This window comes from Ceratotherium simum, chromosome 7, assembly GCF_057802395.1.
Source record: "Ceratotherium simum simum isolate JZ-2026a chromosome 7, ASM5780239v1, whole genome shotgun sequence".
In the NCBI taxonomy this organism is placed as follows: domain Eukaryota; kingdom Metazoa; phylum Chordata; class Mammalia; order Perissodactyla; family Rhinocerotidae; genus Ceratotherium; species Ceratotherium simum.
In genome coordinates this window covers 68607168-68625208 of record NC_141906.1, presented here as the reverse complement: position 1 = coordinate 68625208, position 18041 = coordinate 68607168, and the positions used below count along the sequence as shown (strand labels likewise).

The 18041-nt window shown below is 42.2% G+C and overlaps 1 protein-coding gene across 1 annotated transcript in view; it reads left to right on the top strand.

Moving 5' to 3' along the window:
- Positions 1-2534: 2534 nt before the first annotated feature.
- The window catches only part of SMIM35 (small integral membrane protein 35), a 34642-nt gene continuing 19135 nt past the window's right edge, over positions 2535-18041 (top strand). Inside the window, 1 exon segment of the mRNA XM_087434088.1 lies at positions 2535-2615. Coding sequence (XP_087290214.1) covers positions 2535-2615 — 81 coding nt within the window.

The window sequence follows — 18041 nt, the reverse complement described above, 5'->3', positions numbered from 1 at the left end:
GTACACAGATATATTTTTCTTAATTTTTAGTAGCTTCAATCACATATACTAATTAGAAATTTTAACCCTTAGAAACCTTAATTTGTAAGTAAAAACTAAGTAAACAATTATAAACTTTCTTTTACATTAGTATCTTGTGGCTTGGAAAATTTATAAACACTTCATAATTTCTAGACATATGTTACTTTATAGTACAATCTTTTAATAAAACACAAGACATGTTTACCATTAGACCCAAAACACTTTTTAGTTTTCCTGTAATGAAAAGCCAAAAGTAGACAAATGTATATTTAGCAATCAATGTCTAATATCTTATGTTATTTGGAAATGATCCACTCAACTGAATTTTTATCATAAAATTTAGCAAAACTCTAAAGTTTTAAGTCACCAAAAAGAGTTTGGAAGCTGTAACCACCATAACACATAATTATTGTTTAAAGTTCATCCAACATTCATCTTTTTTACAACTATTTAGTTACTTATTCCCAATAATTATTTAGATTGCCTACAAGACTTCATAAGACATTAGATAAAATTAGCCATCATTTAAATTACTATTTTTGTTAATCAGTTCTGTAATAGAAATAACATCAGTTTTTTTCTACAAAATTTCATGTAAATTTCATCACCTCTTATATCTTTAAACATAGTTATTATTAAGATTTTTATCAACAGGTCTTGGTCTTCTAATTTTGGACAAGGGAAGCATTCCCAGTCAGACATTTTAAAACATACTCAGGCAAAGTTGATGTATCCTCTTTATATAAAATTAGCTCAAACATTCCAACCTTTATAATCTTATCAACACTTACACTTTTACATGTTCTCAATTCAGTTGTAACCTGAGTCAAGGTCATAAGGCTAGTCAAATTTTTCCCTTCCTTTTCCTGGCCTTAATTCTTAGGTACCAAATAAACAATTATATGAGAGCTCTCAAAACATTTTTTTTCCCCCCAATTTAGAAGTTTTTCCAATTCAAAGGATCCGTCGTCTGGCCATTGACGAGTAGGATCTTCATTTGTATATTTATTCCAAGTGACTGGATCCAATAAGCCTTTTTAAGGAAAGACCCGGAGGTAACTTTCCACGCTTAGAATAAATCTTTACCATGGACGCAAGAGGCGTCCCTGGTGAGGGCGCAGATGATGTAGCCCCCATGATCCACAGAATTCACTCCCAAAGATATTCAGGACAAACTCCCCTGAGAGCTTGGCACAGCCGGACAAAGAGACAGTTCGGAACCCCAGTCTACTCAACTGGCCACCAAGGGCACCCAGGTAAATGCACCTTCCGTATGGTGGAGACCAAGGAGAATATTCTCACTGGTCACAAAGCCAAGTTCTCAGGACACAGAACAAGACAGAGACTACTCTGGGAGGAAAAGGGATCAAGATCAAAACCAAGAGTACTCTACCAAATTTAAACCAAGAGTCACCAAAAGCACAAGAAACTAGTTTCCCAAATATTTTCTCCTGCCAATCTAAATTTAGCAAGAGAAAAAAATTCTCACCACTTCCTTCCGCCAGACCCTGCAGATAGAGATTCCGGGAGCCTGACGTGGTAAGAAGTCTTACCTTTTTTGCCGGCTTTTGTCAGGCGTTCCCGTATCTCATCATCTGCAGTAGTCCAGGGAGAAGGCAGGTCTTCCAGCCAAAGAAGGCAACTTGCCAGCCAGTGTGCCTCCTGGCCACTACGCCAAAACTGTCGGGGGAAGAGGAAGAATCCCCCTCTGCCCCTTCCCTTAAGGTTCTCATGGCTGGCCAAATAATTAACAAGACAGGTTAGCAGGAGAAAATAATACCAAGTTTAATAACATGTATACATGGGAGAAAGTAGGGACACTGCGTTTCTCAACACAATAGTAGAAATTCTCGTCTTAAATACCATGTTCAGCCAACGACAAAGGAGGATGTTGGGGGTGGGGGGAGTCACAGGAGATTACCACTAAAGCACAGTAAACAAGAGTAAGGTTATTATGCAGATTTAAGGCCTCACCTTCCACATTGATAAGCCTCTAGAAATGAGGCCATCCCCCCCTCTTCCCAAAACAGAGAGGGAGATACTTTTACAAATGGAGATTTCCCTTATAAATGTAAATGATTGTCTGGCAACTCCTCGCAGGGCCATCCAGAGAATGTGGCCAGAGAGACAGAACTTCCGATAAGATGGGCTTGTTGGTGCCTTTCCTATTGTAACATTTATCCTACATTATCTTTACAGCCATCATGATAGATCTGTTCCAGGAAGGAGCCACCATGTCAAATTCTTTAGGCAGTTAGTGGGGGAGGTCAAATGTCCCTCAGAGAAAACAATCAAGGTAAAGAGATATATTTTAGGATGGTCAAATCTTGATCTCCCACAGTGAGATGAGTCGTTATAGCCCCTTCTAGGCCAAGGACTTACAGAAATTGTAGAACTTGAGCCTCCATGTGAATCAGACGCTGGTAAACACGTTGCTCTGGGGGACCAGCGGCTGTGCAGGGTGTCCAAGGATGAGGCCCTGCTTGTTGCTGTAGTTCTTGGTGAAGGTGCCGATGGCCATTTCAGCCACAAGGGGGCGCAGAGGCTCCAGGAATGGTTCCTCAGGGCTCCGCTTCCCTGGGGAGCTGAATAAGGTATGCAGCTGGGGTGGCCAGAATGTGAGAGCAATGACTGCAGGTAGGACACCAGGACTGAACTCTGACCTTCCAAAATCACTCTGTCGTTGTCGCCAGCAGTAGAACCATTCAATGATTAATTTTTTTCAAGAAACATTTGCCCAGCCCCTGGGAGGGCCAACTCCCAGCTGGTAGGCTCTGGGGATAGAGAATCAGATCAGCCTGTCTGGACTCTGGGAGGGGCACACAGCCTGGGCAGAGAGGGGAACCCTCAAAACTGAAGTTTCCATGTGGAGTATTTGTGCTGTGACAGAGGGACATACTGAGCATGATGGGGGCACCCAGGAGGGAGTGCTGACTCTGCCTGGGACTTGGGGGAAGGCTTCCTTCTGTGGGTAGTATTTCCTGTGGGCCCTGAAGAGTGAGGAGTGCAGCAGGCCGAAAAGTTAGGGAAAATTCCCGGCAGGGGAATGTCATGAGCCCAGGAAGCTGCAGGCCTGTCCGAGTCGGCTAGACAGGTGAATGTCCAGTGGGAGGAGACTGGCCAGTGGAGGGCATTGGACTTCCGGTTGGGGGAGAGATGGGAGCTCATCTCTGAGGAGAGAGGAGTCCTACTTGGGAGCCAGGGCAGACACAGGTTTTGTGGGGCCTGAAGCTTATATGGTTTTGGAGGCTCTTAGAACAAGAACACAAAGTCATAAATACAAAATTAGGTAGACGGACTTGGAAGGGTCCATGCGAGTGAGGAGCCTGAAGCTTTTAAGCTTATTAGCTTCCTGGAAAATCCTCCTCTGCGTGGGGGACCATCTTTCACATCTTCCCCGCTTCCTTTCAGCAGCTCCTCGCTGACAGCAAACTGCTTCGGCTCTCTCCTTTCTCTCTCCCTTCTTGGGTGCCCTGGAGCCCCCGGGCAGCCAGACAAAGCTGGATTCAGGCAACCAGAGTCCGTGGTCTCTTCTGGAGAAAGGGAGGCAGAGCTGCTTTGCTGGGGGCAGGTGGGGAGTGGGGGGTGACTTTTCATATTGCGTCTATGCAGATAGCACCCCACAACTCTTCCAGGTGGCGCCTTGGAATCTGTCCTGCAACTCCTGTTAGCGCCTTAAATAACACACAGGTGTGGAGGATTTTCCCATTTGCCGAGCACTTGCTCACGTCGTTCTCACCACATCCCAGGGAGGCAGATTAACTCTTCCCTCCGCAGGAGGCTTGTGGTTGGGCCTACGGATGCCTGGCATGCTGGACCACGGCAGGTGGACCCTCACTCCTAGGGCTCTCCCTGCTGCCTCTCGTTCACCGTTGGCCTGACAATACTTAAACCCAAGATTGGAAATGATTCACCATAGAAGTGAAACCACAGAGGCGGGGGCTGGCTTTGGTCTTCTCCCCTCCGGCAGTGTGCTTTTGGTGGTGAGGGCACGCACAGGTAGGGTGGAGCCGACAGCCTTCTGACCCTGTTTGTCTGCACTGTGGTGAGAGACACTTCTCACCTTTACCCCCTTCCTGGGCGGTTGGGAGAGCTCACACCTGGGGAAAACCTCCATCTCAGGCAGCCTTGTGCAATGGATCTCTGTATCTCCGCACTGATTTGCAGGATCTACCGAGTGGTCCAAAGTCTGTGTTTAATTTGGAGGTCTCAGCCAGGGCAGGGGGAGGAGAGAGGTGGCCATTATGCCAGCAACTTTAATTAAATAAGCAGTACAGAGCATCCGTTGTGTTAGACTCTGTGTTAGCCCCAGGAGGACAGAGCTGAATCAGCCGTGGCCTTGCCCTCATGGCTCACTCCAGCATCCACGAACACCTCCTGTGTGCCAGGCACTGAGCTGGGCTGGGAGACACAGAGATGGATGAGCGACTGTGTGCCTGTGCATGAGAAGCTCACAATCTCTTTCAGGATGTCAGCAGAGAACAGTAAAAAGCATAATGCAGTCTGTACAAAATTGGGAAGGATACTTTCTCTGCTTCTTGTGCCACCAGCGGGAGTGAAAGGCTATGACTTTGACCTCCATTGATTCTTGCTTGGCCCTGGACACAGGCAAAGATGAGCCTACTTCTAACTCCCTTATGCATCCCCACAAAGGTGCATAGGAGAACCTCTCTCTCTCCTGCTTCTTCAAATGGCAAGAATCAGAAATGGGAGAATGGAATGAGTCAAAGCAGATTCCTGCTCCCAGAGAAGTTCTCTTGCAGGGACTTAGAGGAAGTAGATGGGATGGGAATGGATTGAGGGAGGTCAGTGGAACCATTTTCTCCAAAGGGAGCACAGAGGTTTGGGGAGCCTGTGGTCTGGAGTTCAATACCCAGCAGGGTGAGTAGGGGGACAAGAAGGAGAGAGAGATGGGAATCATCCAAGTATTCAGGTGTTTCTAGATGCTTCAAGGCTAGATCCAGAAAACTCTAAAGCCTCTGAACTTGCAACCATACAAAGCAGCCCTGGTTTATCCTATTTTCTGCAACATGCACAGATCAGCCTGTGCTGTGGCCGGGAATCTAGAGGTGGGGGCCGGAGGAGGCTTGGGTGAAAGGAGGCTGTAAGGCAGGAGGACCGCTGAAAGTGCTCAGAACGAGTACCTGCCACTGCATGAGTGTCAGCTGTCTCCTCTCCTTCCCCTTGTCACCCCCAAGGTCTGGCAGAGGTCAAAGAGAAGAGTCAGAGTGAAAGCCTCCTTGCCCTTGAACTTCCCCAGCAGCTGCAGTAGCCTGGAGATGGCGGGGGCAGCTGAAGGGTGGTGAGGGCGGCTGGGTGCCAGTGCCCCTGCTCCCTTGGGCTGTGCATGACTTCTGGCCCGTCTGGGCAGGGGCCTCAGCACAGGTTCCCCTGGCTGGCCCTGTGACACCCTGTCCATGCAGGCTTTGGAGCTCAGGAGCCTCTAGGGCCACCTCATGCCTAGGAGAGTACCCGGGAGAAGGAAGATACTCTGTGATTCCCCAAAGCCCTTTTCCTCTCACCTCATGTGGGCCTCGCAACAGTGCCATGAAGTGTATATCACTCACTAGCTCTTCATTTTACAGAAGACGAACTTGAAGTTCAGAGTGGCTCACCCAAGACTGCACACTGGCTGAGGCTCTAGTGCACATCCCTCTGAACGCCCCCTGCTCCTTCCAGGACTCTAAATAGAAGTTACAAAGCCTCCCTATACCCAATCCTACAGGGATCCTGGGCCCCTCAGAACCCTCCAGGCCCCAGAGCCCCCACTATGGCATGAGGTGATTTGAACTCAGTGGCATATGTCCCCCCAACAACTCCCCAACCCTCCTCCCTCAGCATCCACCGGGGGAGGTACAGTTTATGCAGAGAAGTGTTGACAGTAATCCAGGCAGGTGTAGTGAGTGAGTCACGTAGACTTACAGTCACCAAACTTTTTTGATCCTGCCTCCCATGCATAAACAATTTTGAGTGTGCACTCTGATATTTACATATTTGTAAATTATATTTACTTATACTCTAGTATATGTGACCATTATAAAACACACAGGAAAAAATATAAATTGAAAATGAGAAGGATGGAACAAACATGCCAGCATTACGGCTTCCCTTTGAATTGCTCTCAGTCTAGGGTTCACTGTTTGGACCAGCACTCTCGGCCAGCCCTTGGCAGAGCCATTCCCCTTCTCTGGCTCGTCGTGGCATTGTCCCCTGTTGCTGCCAGTGCCAGGGCAGTGGCTACCCTGCTGAGCCTGGTGGAGAGCCCTCACGTCTGCAGATGTCTAATGTCCCCGGCCTGCTGTCAGCATTGAGGGGCCATGGTCTACTTTGGCTGTTATAGCTCACACTTGCAAGGTCCCCTGGGAAGTTTAGAGAGATAGCACTTTTAGGTTTTGGTTACAGAAGGAGTGTATTATGATTATTGACAAAACTGTTGTGGTTTTTACTTGTTCTTGTTTGTAGCTCTTCAGCCTGGGCTGTAGACATGTGATTGTGGGTGGAAGGAAATACAGGTACAAGTTCCCCTCCCCCTCCTGGCCCAGACCTTGTGACATTTTATGCCTTCAGGACATGTTTCTTCCCAGAAGGTATCTCCCTCTCTCCTGGGATGGCCTGGTGTTTGGCTGTTACTCACATGTTTGATCCAGAGCTGTGTTTTCCCAGCCACTGTTTCCCACCCAACCACTTTATGCCTCAGCCCCAAACCACCTGTACTATTATTTACTTAATATTTCTGTTAAACCTGACCTACTTTTTAAAATTAAGTACCTCCTTTAACCTTGTCCTAAGCAATCAAGTCCAGAAAAATCCAGATTTGGTGTGCTAATTATTCTTCTTAAACACTTTCAAATAAATGCATAACTATTAAAACAAAAAAAATGGCCCAGGTACCACTAAAATCACCTCCTGTATTGCCAGTGGGTGCTCCCACACTCTGGGGAGCACTAATGTAGAGGGATGAAGAGAGGGTCCTTGGCCAGGTTCCATATGAGCCAAAGCAAAAGGCCACCTCCTAAGAGACCAATGAGAAGCTATTTGAAACACTCAGGGATGCTTTCTGCATCCCACTCTTCCCAGGACGCAGACCCTATCCTGCAAACCTTAGGCACTAAAACTGGTGCCCTGGGGTGGGAGTGGAGGCCCGCAGTGATCCCCAGCCCACAGCAGTCATTTGCCTAAGCTGATATAAAGGGACCTTTGCCTTGGTTCCCCCAAGGGGAGCGACCACAGCTGATATTCCGAACTGGTGGCAGCTGAAATATTTTATTTGCTTCTCCTGTTCATGGCGGCCAGACTCTTCAAGCAGAGGCAGCGTCTTCCCCATGTCTCCAAACTCTTGATCTCTGGGTGTGCAGTCTAAGGTCTGGGGTCCTCCGCGACGGCTGGGGCTGGCTGCCCGTGTACTACATATGCCTCTCCTTGGATGACACCTTGGCTCTACTGGGACACCACCAAGACTCTGTTCAGGAAGAGCTAGGGACCAGAGTTGACCTTCTGGGTGTCATCTGTCAGGAAGGCCCTAGAAGGCCAACCTCAGCAGCCCGACTCCAGGCTGGTGCTCAGTCTTGGATGTTCTCGCTATCTCTGTCTCTGTCTTGGTCTCGCTGTTGTCAGACACATTCGGATCATTTCTCTCCAGATCACCATGTTAGGAGTGGGGCTAACTCTCAGCAGTCAGTTTATTCTTCAGGATCACTTATTAGAAATGAGGCTCACTTCTAATTTTCTCACTGACTATATCTTGCACAGAGAAGTACTAAAACCAAGTATTCTTGGGTAGATTTCTTGGCATCTACCAAGAAATCTGAAATGTTTATTTACCTTAAACTCTTACTAAGAACCATACATTTCCAAACGTAAACATCTTCCTGTCTAACTTTAAGTACATTCAATATGACTCTCACCTTCTTGTTCTTCGACATGAGATAACTGGAACTATTTTCTTTGAGAAACTCCCTATACTGACTTTCATATAATAGGCTTTGGCAGACCCATTCTTCTGTCCTTCAGACCCATATGGTGGCAGTCTGGCTGCAAGAGAATCCCCTGGGAAACTTACTGGAAATTACAGGTTCCTGGGCTCCACCTCTGCAGAGTTTGGTTGGACAGGTCTGGAGGGGGTCCTAGGTAGAAAAATTCCTTGAAAGATCTTTAGGGGACTCTGAAGCTCTACACCTGCTCTGCCTTGCCTAAATTGTAGGGAGAACTTGACTCAGAGGCAAGCTGGGGTCTATGATGCACAGGGGTATGATGAGTCCCAGGGCAGAGCAGGCAGGGAAACACCTGATGTTAAGATTGCATTTCTGCATAGGCAGGTACTAGGACTGAGAGTTCCTCGAGGCCTCCTCCTGGTTCTTCGTAAACCCTATCATCAGCATCAAGGGAAATGCTTATCTTCCTGTGTGCTTGGAAGGAGATTGCGTAGCCATCTAATCTAAAAGCGGTATTGACCATGTGACATCACTTAAAGAGAAAGGGACCCAACATTCAGCCTTGTTTTGTCATAGGAGGTCATGATCTGTCAGGAGACTGTTTCTGCTCACCCTCATTCTTGCATTAGGGGTCATAAGGCAGACTTTTCAACAACATTGGTAGGTGGAGGTCTGTGTGAGCTCATGTGGCTTGGTGCCTAGCTGATTTCTGTCCTGGGAGTCAAAGGCTGCTGATAGATCAATGCAAAGCTGCCAACACTCTAATGCTGATCCAGAATATTTCACCTTCAGTGAAGGAAAGTAACTTATTGAATATCTACTATGTGTCAGGAACCATTTTTCTCCCCTTTTTGCACACACATCCCACTTGATCTTCACAATTATCATCTGAAGTTAATATTTTTATCTCCATTTCAACATAGGGGAGGATTGAAACTTGATCTCGTCCAAAGTGACAATATTTCACCCTCTAGATGGCCTGACTCCAAGTCTCATTCCATGATCTCACACCACTGATGTGATTATTCTGGTGGCCAAGAGTTAGGAAGATCTGCCTGAAATCTCCTGTCCGCTCATTCATGATGCTGGATTGAAAGACTAGGAGAAAATGAGGTTAAAATTTGGGGGGCAGTAAGCAAACCAATGTGTCTTTTTTTTAAATTAAGTATTAATTTTTTTAGAGCAGTTTTAGGTTCACAGCAAACTTGAGGGGACGATACAGAGATTTCCCATTTACCCCCGACCCCACACATGCACCCCACACATGACCCCATTATCAACATCCCTCATCAGAGTGGTACATTTGTTCCAAATGATGAACCTACATTGAAACATCATTATGACCCAAAGTCCATAGTTTACATTAGGGTTCACTCTGGGTGTTATACATTCCATGGCTTTGGACAAATGTATAATGACATGTGTCCAATATTATGACATCATACAGAGTATTTTCACTGCCCTAAAAATCCTCTGTGTTCCACCTATTTTTCACTTCCCAATCCCTGTGTCTAGTTTTGAAAAGGGAGATACTTGTTCTTTTATTGTTATTACATGTTTGGTTAGTTTTCTTCAGTAATATGTTTTATTACACAAATATTCCTGTTGCAAAAAATTAAAATGGTATGAAGTTACTGATATCTGTTCTTGACTTACAAAAATGGCAATTTTATGTGTTCCACCTAATAGTAAGGCAAAACCAGAAAGCCTCTTTTTAATCCTACCCCCACCCCACTGCCATACAATTTGGGACACATAGTCAATTTTAGAACATTTTCATCACCTCAAAAAAAAAAAAACCCATACCCTTTAGCTATAACCCCCCTTACCTTCCCATCCTTCCCACCTCCCACCCCTAAGTGACCAATAATCTACTTTCTGTCCTTATTCAAAAATTTCATAAGAATGAAATCATATAATCTGTGGATTTTATGACTGACTTCTTTTACTTAGTGTAATGTTTTCAAGGTTCATCCATGTGGTAGCATCTATCAGTAGTTCATTCTTTTTTTATGACCAAATAATATTCCATCACATGGATATATACATTTTGTTTATCCATTTGTTTGTTGATGGATGCTTGGGCTGTTTCTACCTTTCAGCTATTATGAATAATGCTGCTATAAACATTCGTGTGTAAGTTTTCTTGTGGGCATATTTTCGTTTCTTTTGGGTGTATACCTAGAAGTGGAATTGCTAGATCATGTGGTAACTCTATGTTTGAAAAACTGCCAGATTATTTTCCAAAGCACCTGCACCATTTTACATTCCTATGAGCATTGTATGAGGATTCTGATTTCTCCACGTCCTCACCAACACTTATTATCTGACTTTTTGATTCTAGCCATCCTAGTGGATGTGAAGTGGTATCTCATTGTGGTTTTGATTTGCCTTTCCCTAATGACTAATGATGGTGCGAGTATCTTTTCACGTGCTTATTGGTCATGTGCATATCTTCCTTGTAGAAATATCTATTCGGATCCTTTGCTCATTTTAAAATTGGTTTATTTGTCTTTTTATTGTTGAGTTGTAAGAGTTCTTTATATATTTTGGATACAAGTCCCTTATCAGATACAAGATTTGCAAATATTTTCTCCCATTCTGTGGGGTGTCTTTTATTTTATTGATGGTGTCTTTTTTTTTTTTTAACCGAGGAAGATTAGTCCTGTGCCAACATCTGTTGCCAATCCTCCTCTGTTTCTGCTTGAGGAAGATTAGCCCTGAGCTAACATCTCTGCCAATCCTCCTCTGTTTTTTTGTATGTGGGTCACCTCCACAGTGCAGCTGGTGAGTGGAACAGGTCCGTGCCCAGGATCTGAACCTGTGAACCCGGGTCGCCGAAGCGGAGCATGGGGAACTTGAACCACTCAGCCACGGGGCCAGGCCTTTGATGGTGTCTTTTTTTTTTTTTAGAACAAGTTTTTTTTTTTTTTTTTTTTTGTGAGGAAGATCAGCCCTGAGCTAATATCCATGCCAATCCTCCTCTTTTTTTTATTATTTTATTTTTTATTTTTTTTCCCCAAAGCCCCAGTTGATAATTGTATGTCATAGTTGCACATCCTTCTAGTTGCTGTATGTGGGACAAAGCCTCAGCATGGCCGGAGAAGCATTGCAGCCGTGCACGCCCAGGATCTGAACCTGGGCCACCAGTAGCGGAGCACGCGCACTTGACCACTAAGCCACGGGGCGGCCCTAATCTTCCTCTTGTTGCTGAGAAAGACCAGCTCTGGGCTAACGTCTATTGCCAATCCTCCTCCTTTTTTTCCCCAAAGCCCCAGTAGATAGTTGTATGTCATAGTTGCACATCCTTCTAGTTGCTGTATGTGGGACGCCACCTCAGCGATGGCTGGAGAAGTGGTGCATCGGTGTGAGCCCAGGATCCGAACCCAGGACGCCAATAGTGGAGTGCGCGCACTTAACCACAAAGCCACAGGGCGGGCCCCGGATTTTTTTTTAAAATATATAAGATGACGTCACCTATGCATAGAGATAATTTCATTTATTCCTTTCCAATGTGGATGCCTTTCATTTCTTTTTATTGCCTTAATTGCCCTGGCTGGAACCTCTAGTACAATGTTGAATAGAAGCGGCAAGAATGGACATCTTTGTCTTGTTCCTGATCTTAGGAGGAAAGCATCTAGTCTTTTTACCATTAAGTCTGATGTTAGCTGTGGGTTTCTCATAGAGGTACTTTATCAAGTTTGAGGAAGTTCCCTTCTATTCCTAGTTTGTTGAGCATTTTTATCATGAAAGGGTGTTGGATTTTGTCAAATGATTTTTCTGCATTTGTTGAGATGATCATGTGACTTTTAAAAAAATTTTACTTTTATTTTTTTCCAGTTTTATTGAGAGATCGTTGACACACATCACTATATAAGTTTAAAGTGTACAGCATGACGGTTTGATTTACATATATTGTGAAGTGATTATCACAATAGGTCCAGCTAACATCCATCACCACATATAGGTACAAAATAAAGAAAAGAAAGAAGAAAAGAAAAAATTTTCTCCTTATCATGAGAACTCTTTTTTTTTTTTTTGCTGAGAAAGATTGGCCCTGAGCTAACATCTGTTGCCATATTCCTCTTTTTTTTTTTGCTTGAGGAAGATTTGCCTTGAGCTAACATCTGTGCCAATCTTCCTCTATTTTGTATGTGGGTCACTGCCACAGCATGGCTGATGAGTGGTGCAGATCTTCACCCAGGATCTGAACCCGCGAACCCAGGCTGCCAAAGCAGAGCATGCCAAACTTAACCACTAAGCCATGGGGCCAGCCCCTGATGAGAACTCTTAGGATTTACTCTCTTAACAATTTTCCTATATATCATACAGCGGTGTTAACTATAGTCATCATATTGTACATTACATCCCTAGTACTTATTTATCTTATAACTGGGAATTTGTACCTCTGACCACCATCCTCCAATTCCCCCTCCCTCCACTCTCCACCTCTGGTAACCGCATGTCTGATCCCTTTTTCTATAAGTTTGGTTTTTGTTTGTTTGTTTTAGATTCCACTTATAAGTGAGATCATACAGTATTTGTCTTTCTTTGACTTGTTTCACTTAGCATAATGCTCTCAAGGTTCATCTATGTTGTTGCAAATGATAGGACTTCCTCATTTTTTATCGCTGGATAATATTCCATTGTATATATACACCACCATTTCTTTATCCATTCATCCATTGATGGACACTTAGGTTGTTTCGTGTCTTGGCTATTGTAAATAATGCTGCTATAAATATGAGGGTACAGATATCTTTTCAAGTTAGTGTTTTTGTTTCCTTTGGATATATTCCCAGAAGTGGAATTGCTGGATCATATGGTAGTTCTATTTTTAATTTTTTGAGGATCCTCCATACTGTTTTCCATAGTGGCTATACTACATTTTTGTTTTTTATTATATTGATATCTGTATTAATTGATTTTCAGATGTTGAAACAACTTTACATTCCTGGGATAAATCCCACTTGGACATGTTGTATAATTCTTTTTATATGTTACTGTATTAGGTTTGCTAGTATTTTGTAGAAGATTTTTATGTCCATATTCATAAGAGATATTTGTCTGTAATTTTCTTTTCTTGTGATATCTTTGTTTGTTTTTGGTATTAGGGTAATACTGGCCCTAGAAAACGAGTTGGGAAGAGTTTCTTGGAATTTTTTGGAAGAGTTTGTGAAGAATTGGTATTCTTTCTTCTTTAAGTGTTTGGTAGATTTCAGGAGTGAAGATATTCTGGCTTGGTCTTTTCTTTGTGGGTAGGTGTTTGATTACTAATTTAATCTCTTCACTTGTTACATCTACTCAGTCTCTTTCTTCTTGAGTCAGTTTTAGAAGTTTGTATCTTTTTAGGAATTTGTCCATTTCATCTAAGTTATCTAATTTGTTGGTATACAATTGTTCATGGTATTCCTTTATAATCCTTTTTATTTCGGTAAGATAGGTAGTAATGTCCCCTCGTCTATTTCTTTTTTCTTTTCTTTTTTTGTTTTTGTGAGGAAGATCAGCCCTGAGCTAACATCCATTGCCAATCCTCTTCTTTTTGCTGAGGAAGACTGGCCCTGAGCTAACATCCATGACCATTTTCCTCCACTTTATATGGGATGCTGCCACAGCATGGCCTGACAAGTGGTGCGTTGGTGCACACCCGGGATCCAAACCTGAGTCCCCAGCAGCAGAATGCACACACTTAACTGCTACACCACAGGGCTGGCCCACCCCCTACTGTCTATTTCTGATTCTAGTAATTTGAGTCTTCTCTTTTTTTTCTTGGTTAATATAGCTAAAATTTGTCGATTTTGTTGATCTTTTCAAAGAACCAATTTCTGGTTTCCTTTATGTTCTCTATTGTTTTTCTATTTTTTATTTCATTAATTTCTACTCTAATATTTGCTATTTCCTTTCTTCTGCTTGCTCTAGGTTTAGTTTGTCCTTTGTCCAGTGTCTTAAGTTGGCAGGTCTGGCTATTGATTTGAGATCTTTATTTTTTCTTAAAGTATGCATTTACAGTTATAAATATTCCTCTAATCACTGCTTTAACTGCACTCCATAAATTTTGGTATGCTGTGTCTTTAATTTCATGAATCTCAAAGTGTTTTCTGATTTTTCTTTTGGTTTCTTCTTTGATTCATTGGTTATGGGTCATACTTGGGAGTTTGTTGTTTAATTTCCACATATTTGTGAGTTTCTCAAATTTTTTCCTGCTATTGATTTCTAATTTCATTCCATTGTGGTCACAGAACATACTTTGTGTTATTTCCATCCTTTTAAATTAATTGAGGTTTGTTTTGTGCATAGCATATGGTCTACTCTGGATAATGTTCCATGTGCACTTGAGAAGAATGTCTATTTTATTGTTGTTGGATGGAGTGTTCTATAGATGTCTGTTAGGTCTAATTGCTTTATAGTGTTGTTCAAGTCTTCTATTTCCTTGCTGATCTTTCGTCTTGGTGTTCTATCAAATATTGAAAGTAGGATATTGAAATTTTCAACTATTATTGTTGAATTGTCTACTTCTCTTCATTTCTGCCAGTTTTTACTTTATGTATTTTGGTGCTCTGCTATTAGGTACATATATGTTTATAATTATTATATCTTCCTGATAGAGTGACTCTTTTATTATTATGAAATATCCCTCTTTATCTCTAGTAATATATTTTTTTTAAAGTCTATTTTATCTGATATAAGTGTAGCCACTCCAGCTTTCTTGTGGTTGCTGTTTGCATGATATCCTTTTTTCTATCCTTTTACGTTCAAGTATTTGTATCTTTGACTCTAAATTGTATCTCCTATAGACACTATACTGTTGGACCACGTTGGTTTCTTTTTTAATCCAGTCTGACATTCTTCCCCTTTTTATTTGATTGTTTAATGCATTCATATTTAATGCTATTATTGATATAGTTGGATTTATATCTGCCATTTTACTTTTTGTTTTCTATATTGCCCATGTCTTTTTTGTTCCTCTAGTCTTCCCTTACTGCTTTCTTTTGCATTAAGTAGATATTTTCTAATGTAGCATTTTATTTTGTTTTTGTTTTTTTGTGAAGAAGATCAGCCCTAAGCTAACATCCATACCAATCCTCCTCCTTTTTTTCCGTTTTTCTCCCCAAAGCCCCAGTAGATAGTTGTATGTCGTAGTTGCACATCCTTCTAGTTGCTGTATGTGGGATGCCGCCTCAGTGTGGCTGAACAAGTGGTGCCTTGGTGTGCGCCCAGGATCCAAGCCCAGACCGCCAGTAGCGGAGCACACACACCTAAAAAGTGGAGCACACACACCTAACCGCTAAGCCACGGGACCAGCCCCTAATGTAGCATTTTAATTTCTTTCATATTTTTTCACTTTTTTTTTTTTAGTGGTTGCTCTATGGTGTACTGTATACATCTTAGCTTATCAGAATCAGCTTCAGATTTATACTAGCTTAATTCCAGTGATGCATAGAAACATTACTTTTATGTAGCTCTATTCTACTTCCCCCCTTTTGTGTATTATTGTTATACATATCACATCTATTAATGTTACAAACCCAACAATACATTGTTGTACTTATAACTTTACTAACTGCAGTCATTTCCTTAGGCCAAAATAGCTTTTCTCCTACCCACTTCCCTTGTGTTGTTATTGACAAATATATTGCATTTCTATATGTAATAGGCCTGACGTTACATTATATACATATTATTTATACAATTATACTTTTTTTAAATCAGTTATAAGAAGGAAGGAAAGAAATATGCATTTATACTTCTAAAAAATAATTACATAATTACCTTTACTGGTACATAATTACCTTTGTTTTTTTTTTGGTGTGGACTAAAATGATCATCTGGGATCATTTACTTTCAGCCTGAAGATCATCCTTTAGTATTTATTATAAGGTGGGTTTGCTAGCAACAAATTCTCTCAGCTTTTGTTTATCTGGGAAAGTCTTTTTTCCACCTTCATTTTTGAAAGGTAGCTTTGCAGAATATAGGATTCTTGGTTGACAGTTTTTTTTTTCCTTTGAGCAATTTGAATGTTTTATTCCACTGCTTCTGGCCTACATTCTTTCGGCTGAGAAGCTAGCTGCTAATCTTATCGGAGTTCCTTTGTAAGTGGTGAGTCATTTTTCTCTTGATGCTTTCAAAATTTTCTCCTTGTCTTTGATTTTTGGCATTTTTTTTTTTTACTATGATGCATTGATGTGTCTGTTTATGGATCTCTTTGTGTTTACCCTATCTGGAATTCATTGAGCTTCTTGGGTGTGTATTTTTTCAATAAACTTGGGAAGTTTTCTGCCATTATTCTTTTGAATATTTTATCTGCTCTCTTCTCTCTCTCCTCTCATTCTGATACTCTGATTACATATATGTTGGTACACTTTATTGTGTCTCACAATTCTCTGGGCTTAGTTCACTTTTCTTCATTCTTTTTTCTGGTTTTCCGCTTGCATAATCTCTATCAATCTAGTGATTCAGCTTCTTTAATTCTTCCTTATGCCAGTTCAAATCTACTGTTGAGCCCTTATAAAGAAATTTTTATTTCAGTTATTGTACTCTTCAACTCCAGAATTTCAATTTGATTCTTTTTCATAGTTTCTATTGCTTTATTGATATTCTCTCTAATGTGACATTGTTATCATATCTTCCTTTACTTTTTAAATCATGCTTTCCTTTAGTTCTCTGAAAATATTTAAAATGGCTATTTTAAGACTTTTTGTGTTAAATCTGACATCTACTTGCTCTCCCAGGCAATTTATGTTGCCTGCTTTTTTTTCTGGCATGTGGGTTATACTTTCCTATTTGTTTGCATGCTTTATATATTTATTTTTGTTGGAAACTGGACATTTTAGATGATACGTTGTAGCAATTCTGGGTCCTGGTCCCTCCCCTTCCAGGCTTGTTATTGTTATTTCTTGTTTATTTTTTAGTGATTGGCTGGATTGTTTTAGTGAAGTCTAATTCTCCCCACCAGTGTCCACCCTCTGATGCTGCTCCTCAGGGAGATGCAGCTTTGAGTATGCCCACAGTTACCCTGAGATGACAGTGGTATTTGTAGGGCTCTCTTTCTTTGACCACACTCAGCTGTTAAATCACACTAATTTCTGGTTGATTGCTGTATTGTTTTCAACAATACTCTTGGGCATAAATTGCTCTATAAATAAATTCAACCAAATTGTGGATTATTTTGAAGGAATAGTATCTGAGGTCTATGTTTGATATTTGTTCTGCCTCCATGAGGGTTTCTCCCAACTGCCTTATCCTCTGCGTCTCTCCTACAAACTAGCCAGCCTACAATCTGGGCTGTATCTTCATTAAATCAGTGAATCTTCCTACATTTGCTTTTCTCCACAACCTTCACTGTCTTGAGAGCAAATATTAGGTTTGAACTTCATGCTCTGTTGCAAAGGAAGTCAGTTCCTTTTGGAAGACATTATGAATATTATCTGTTTTACAGTCTGCTTTCCCCTCAGGAAAAAATCTCTGAGACAAGACTCTGGAGCTGGGGATGAGGACAATGGCAAATTTCTCTCTGAATGACACCTCTACTCTAGGAGCTGAATAATCGTGGGTGGGGGACAGCAGCCTGAGGTCTCTTGGCTTGGCTCTCCTGGTGTGGAAGCACTGCCTCATGAGCTAAGTCAAGGGCAATTGGGGTCCCAATAGTCTCAGCTTGCCATGCCCCAAGTAGAGCTTCCATCCCATGAAAGCGGATTGGGTGGAAGAGAGAGACCCCACTTCTTTACCCCATTCACCTAGAACTTAGCCTCAGCAGCAGTATCTGGGGACTGGAGGAGAAATGCTGAAGTCCTGTTCCTCCGGGGAAGAAAGCCCTCCAACTGGGTGCTGTGGAAAGGGGGAGCCCTGTGTTCTTGGATGCAGAGGTCTGGAGTGAAGTCTCTGCCTTGCTGAGCTGAGGGGTGGGGTGGGGGGGCGGTGAGGCAGTGGTCTTGGTTCAAATACCACAGATTCTTGCCTTTCTCACCAAATTTTCATAGATTTTCTTGAATATAGATGTTTCTGTGTTTGCTGTTTGTCCTTAGAACCATTTCCAGAGCTTTAAATGGTTGTCTTTAAAAAATAATTTTCACCACTTTCACTGGGGAGTGG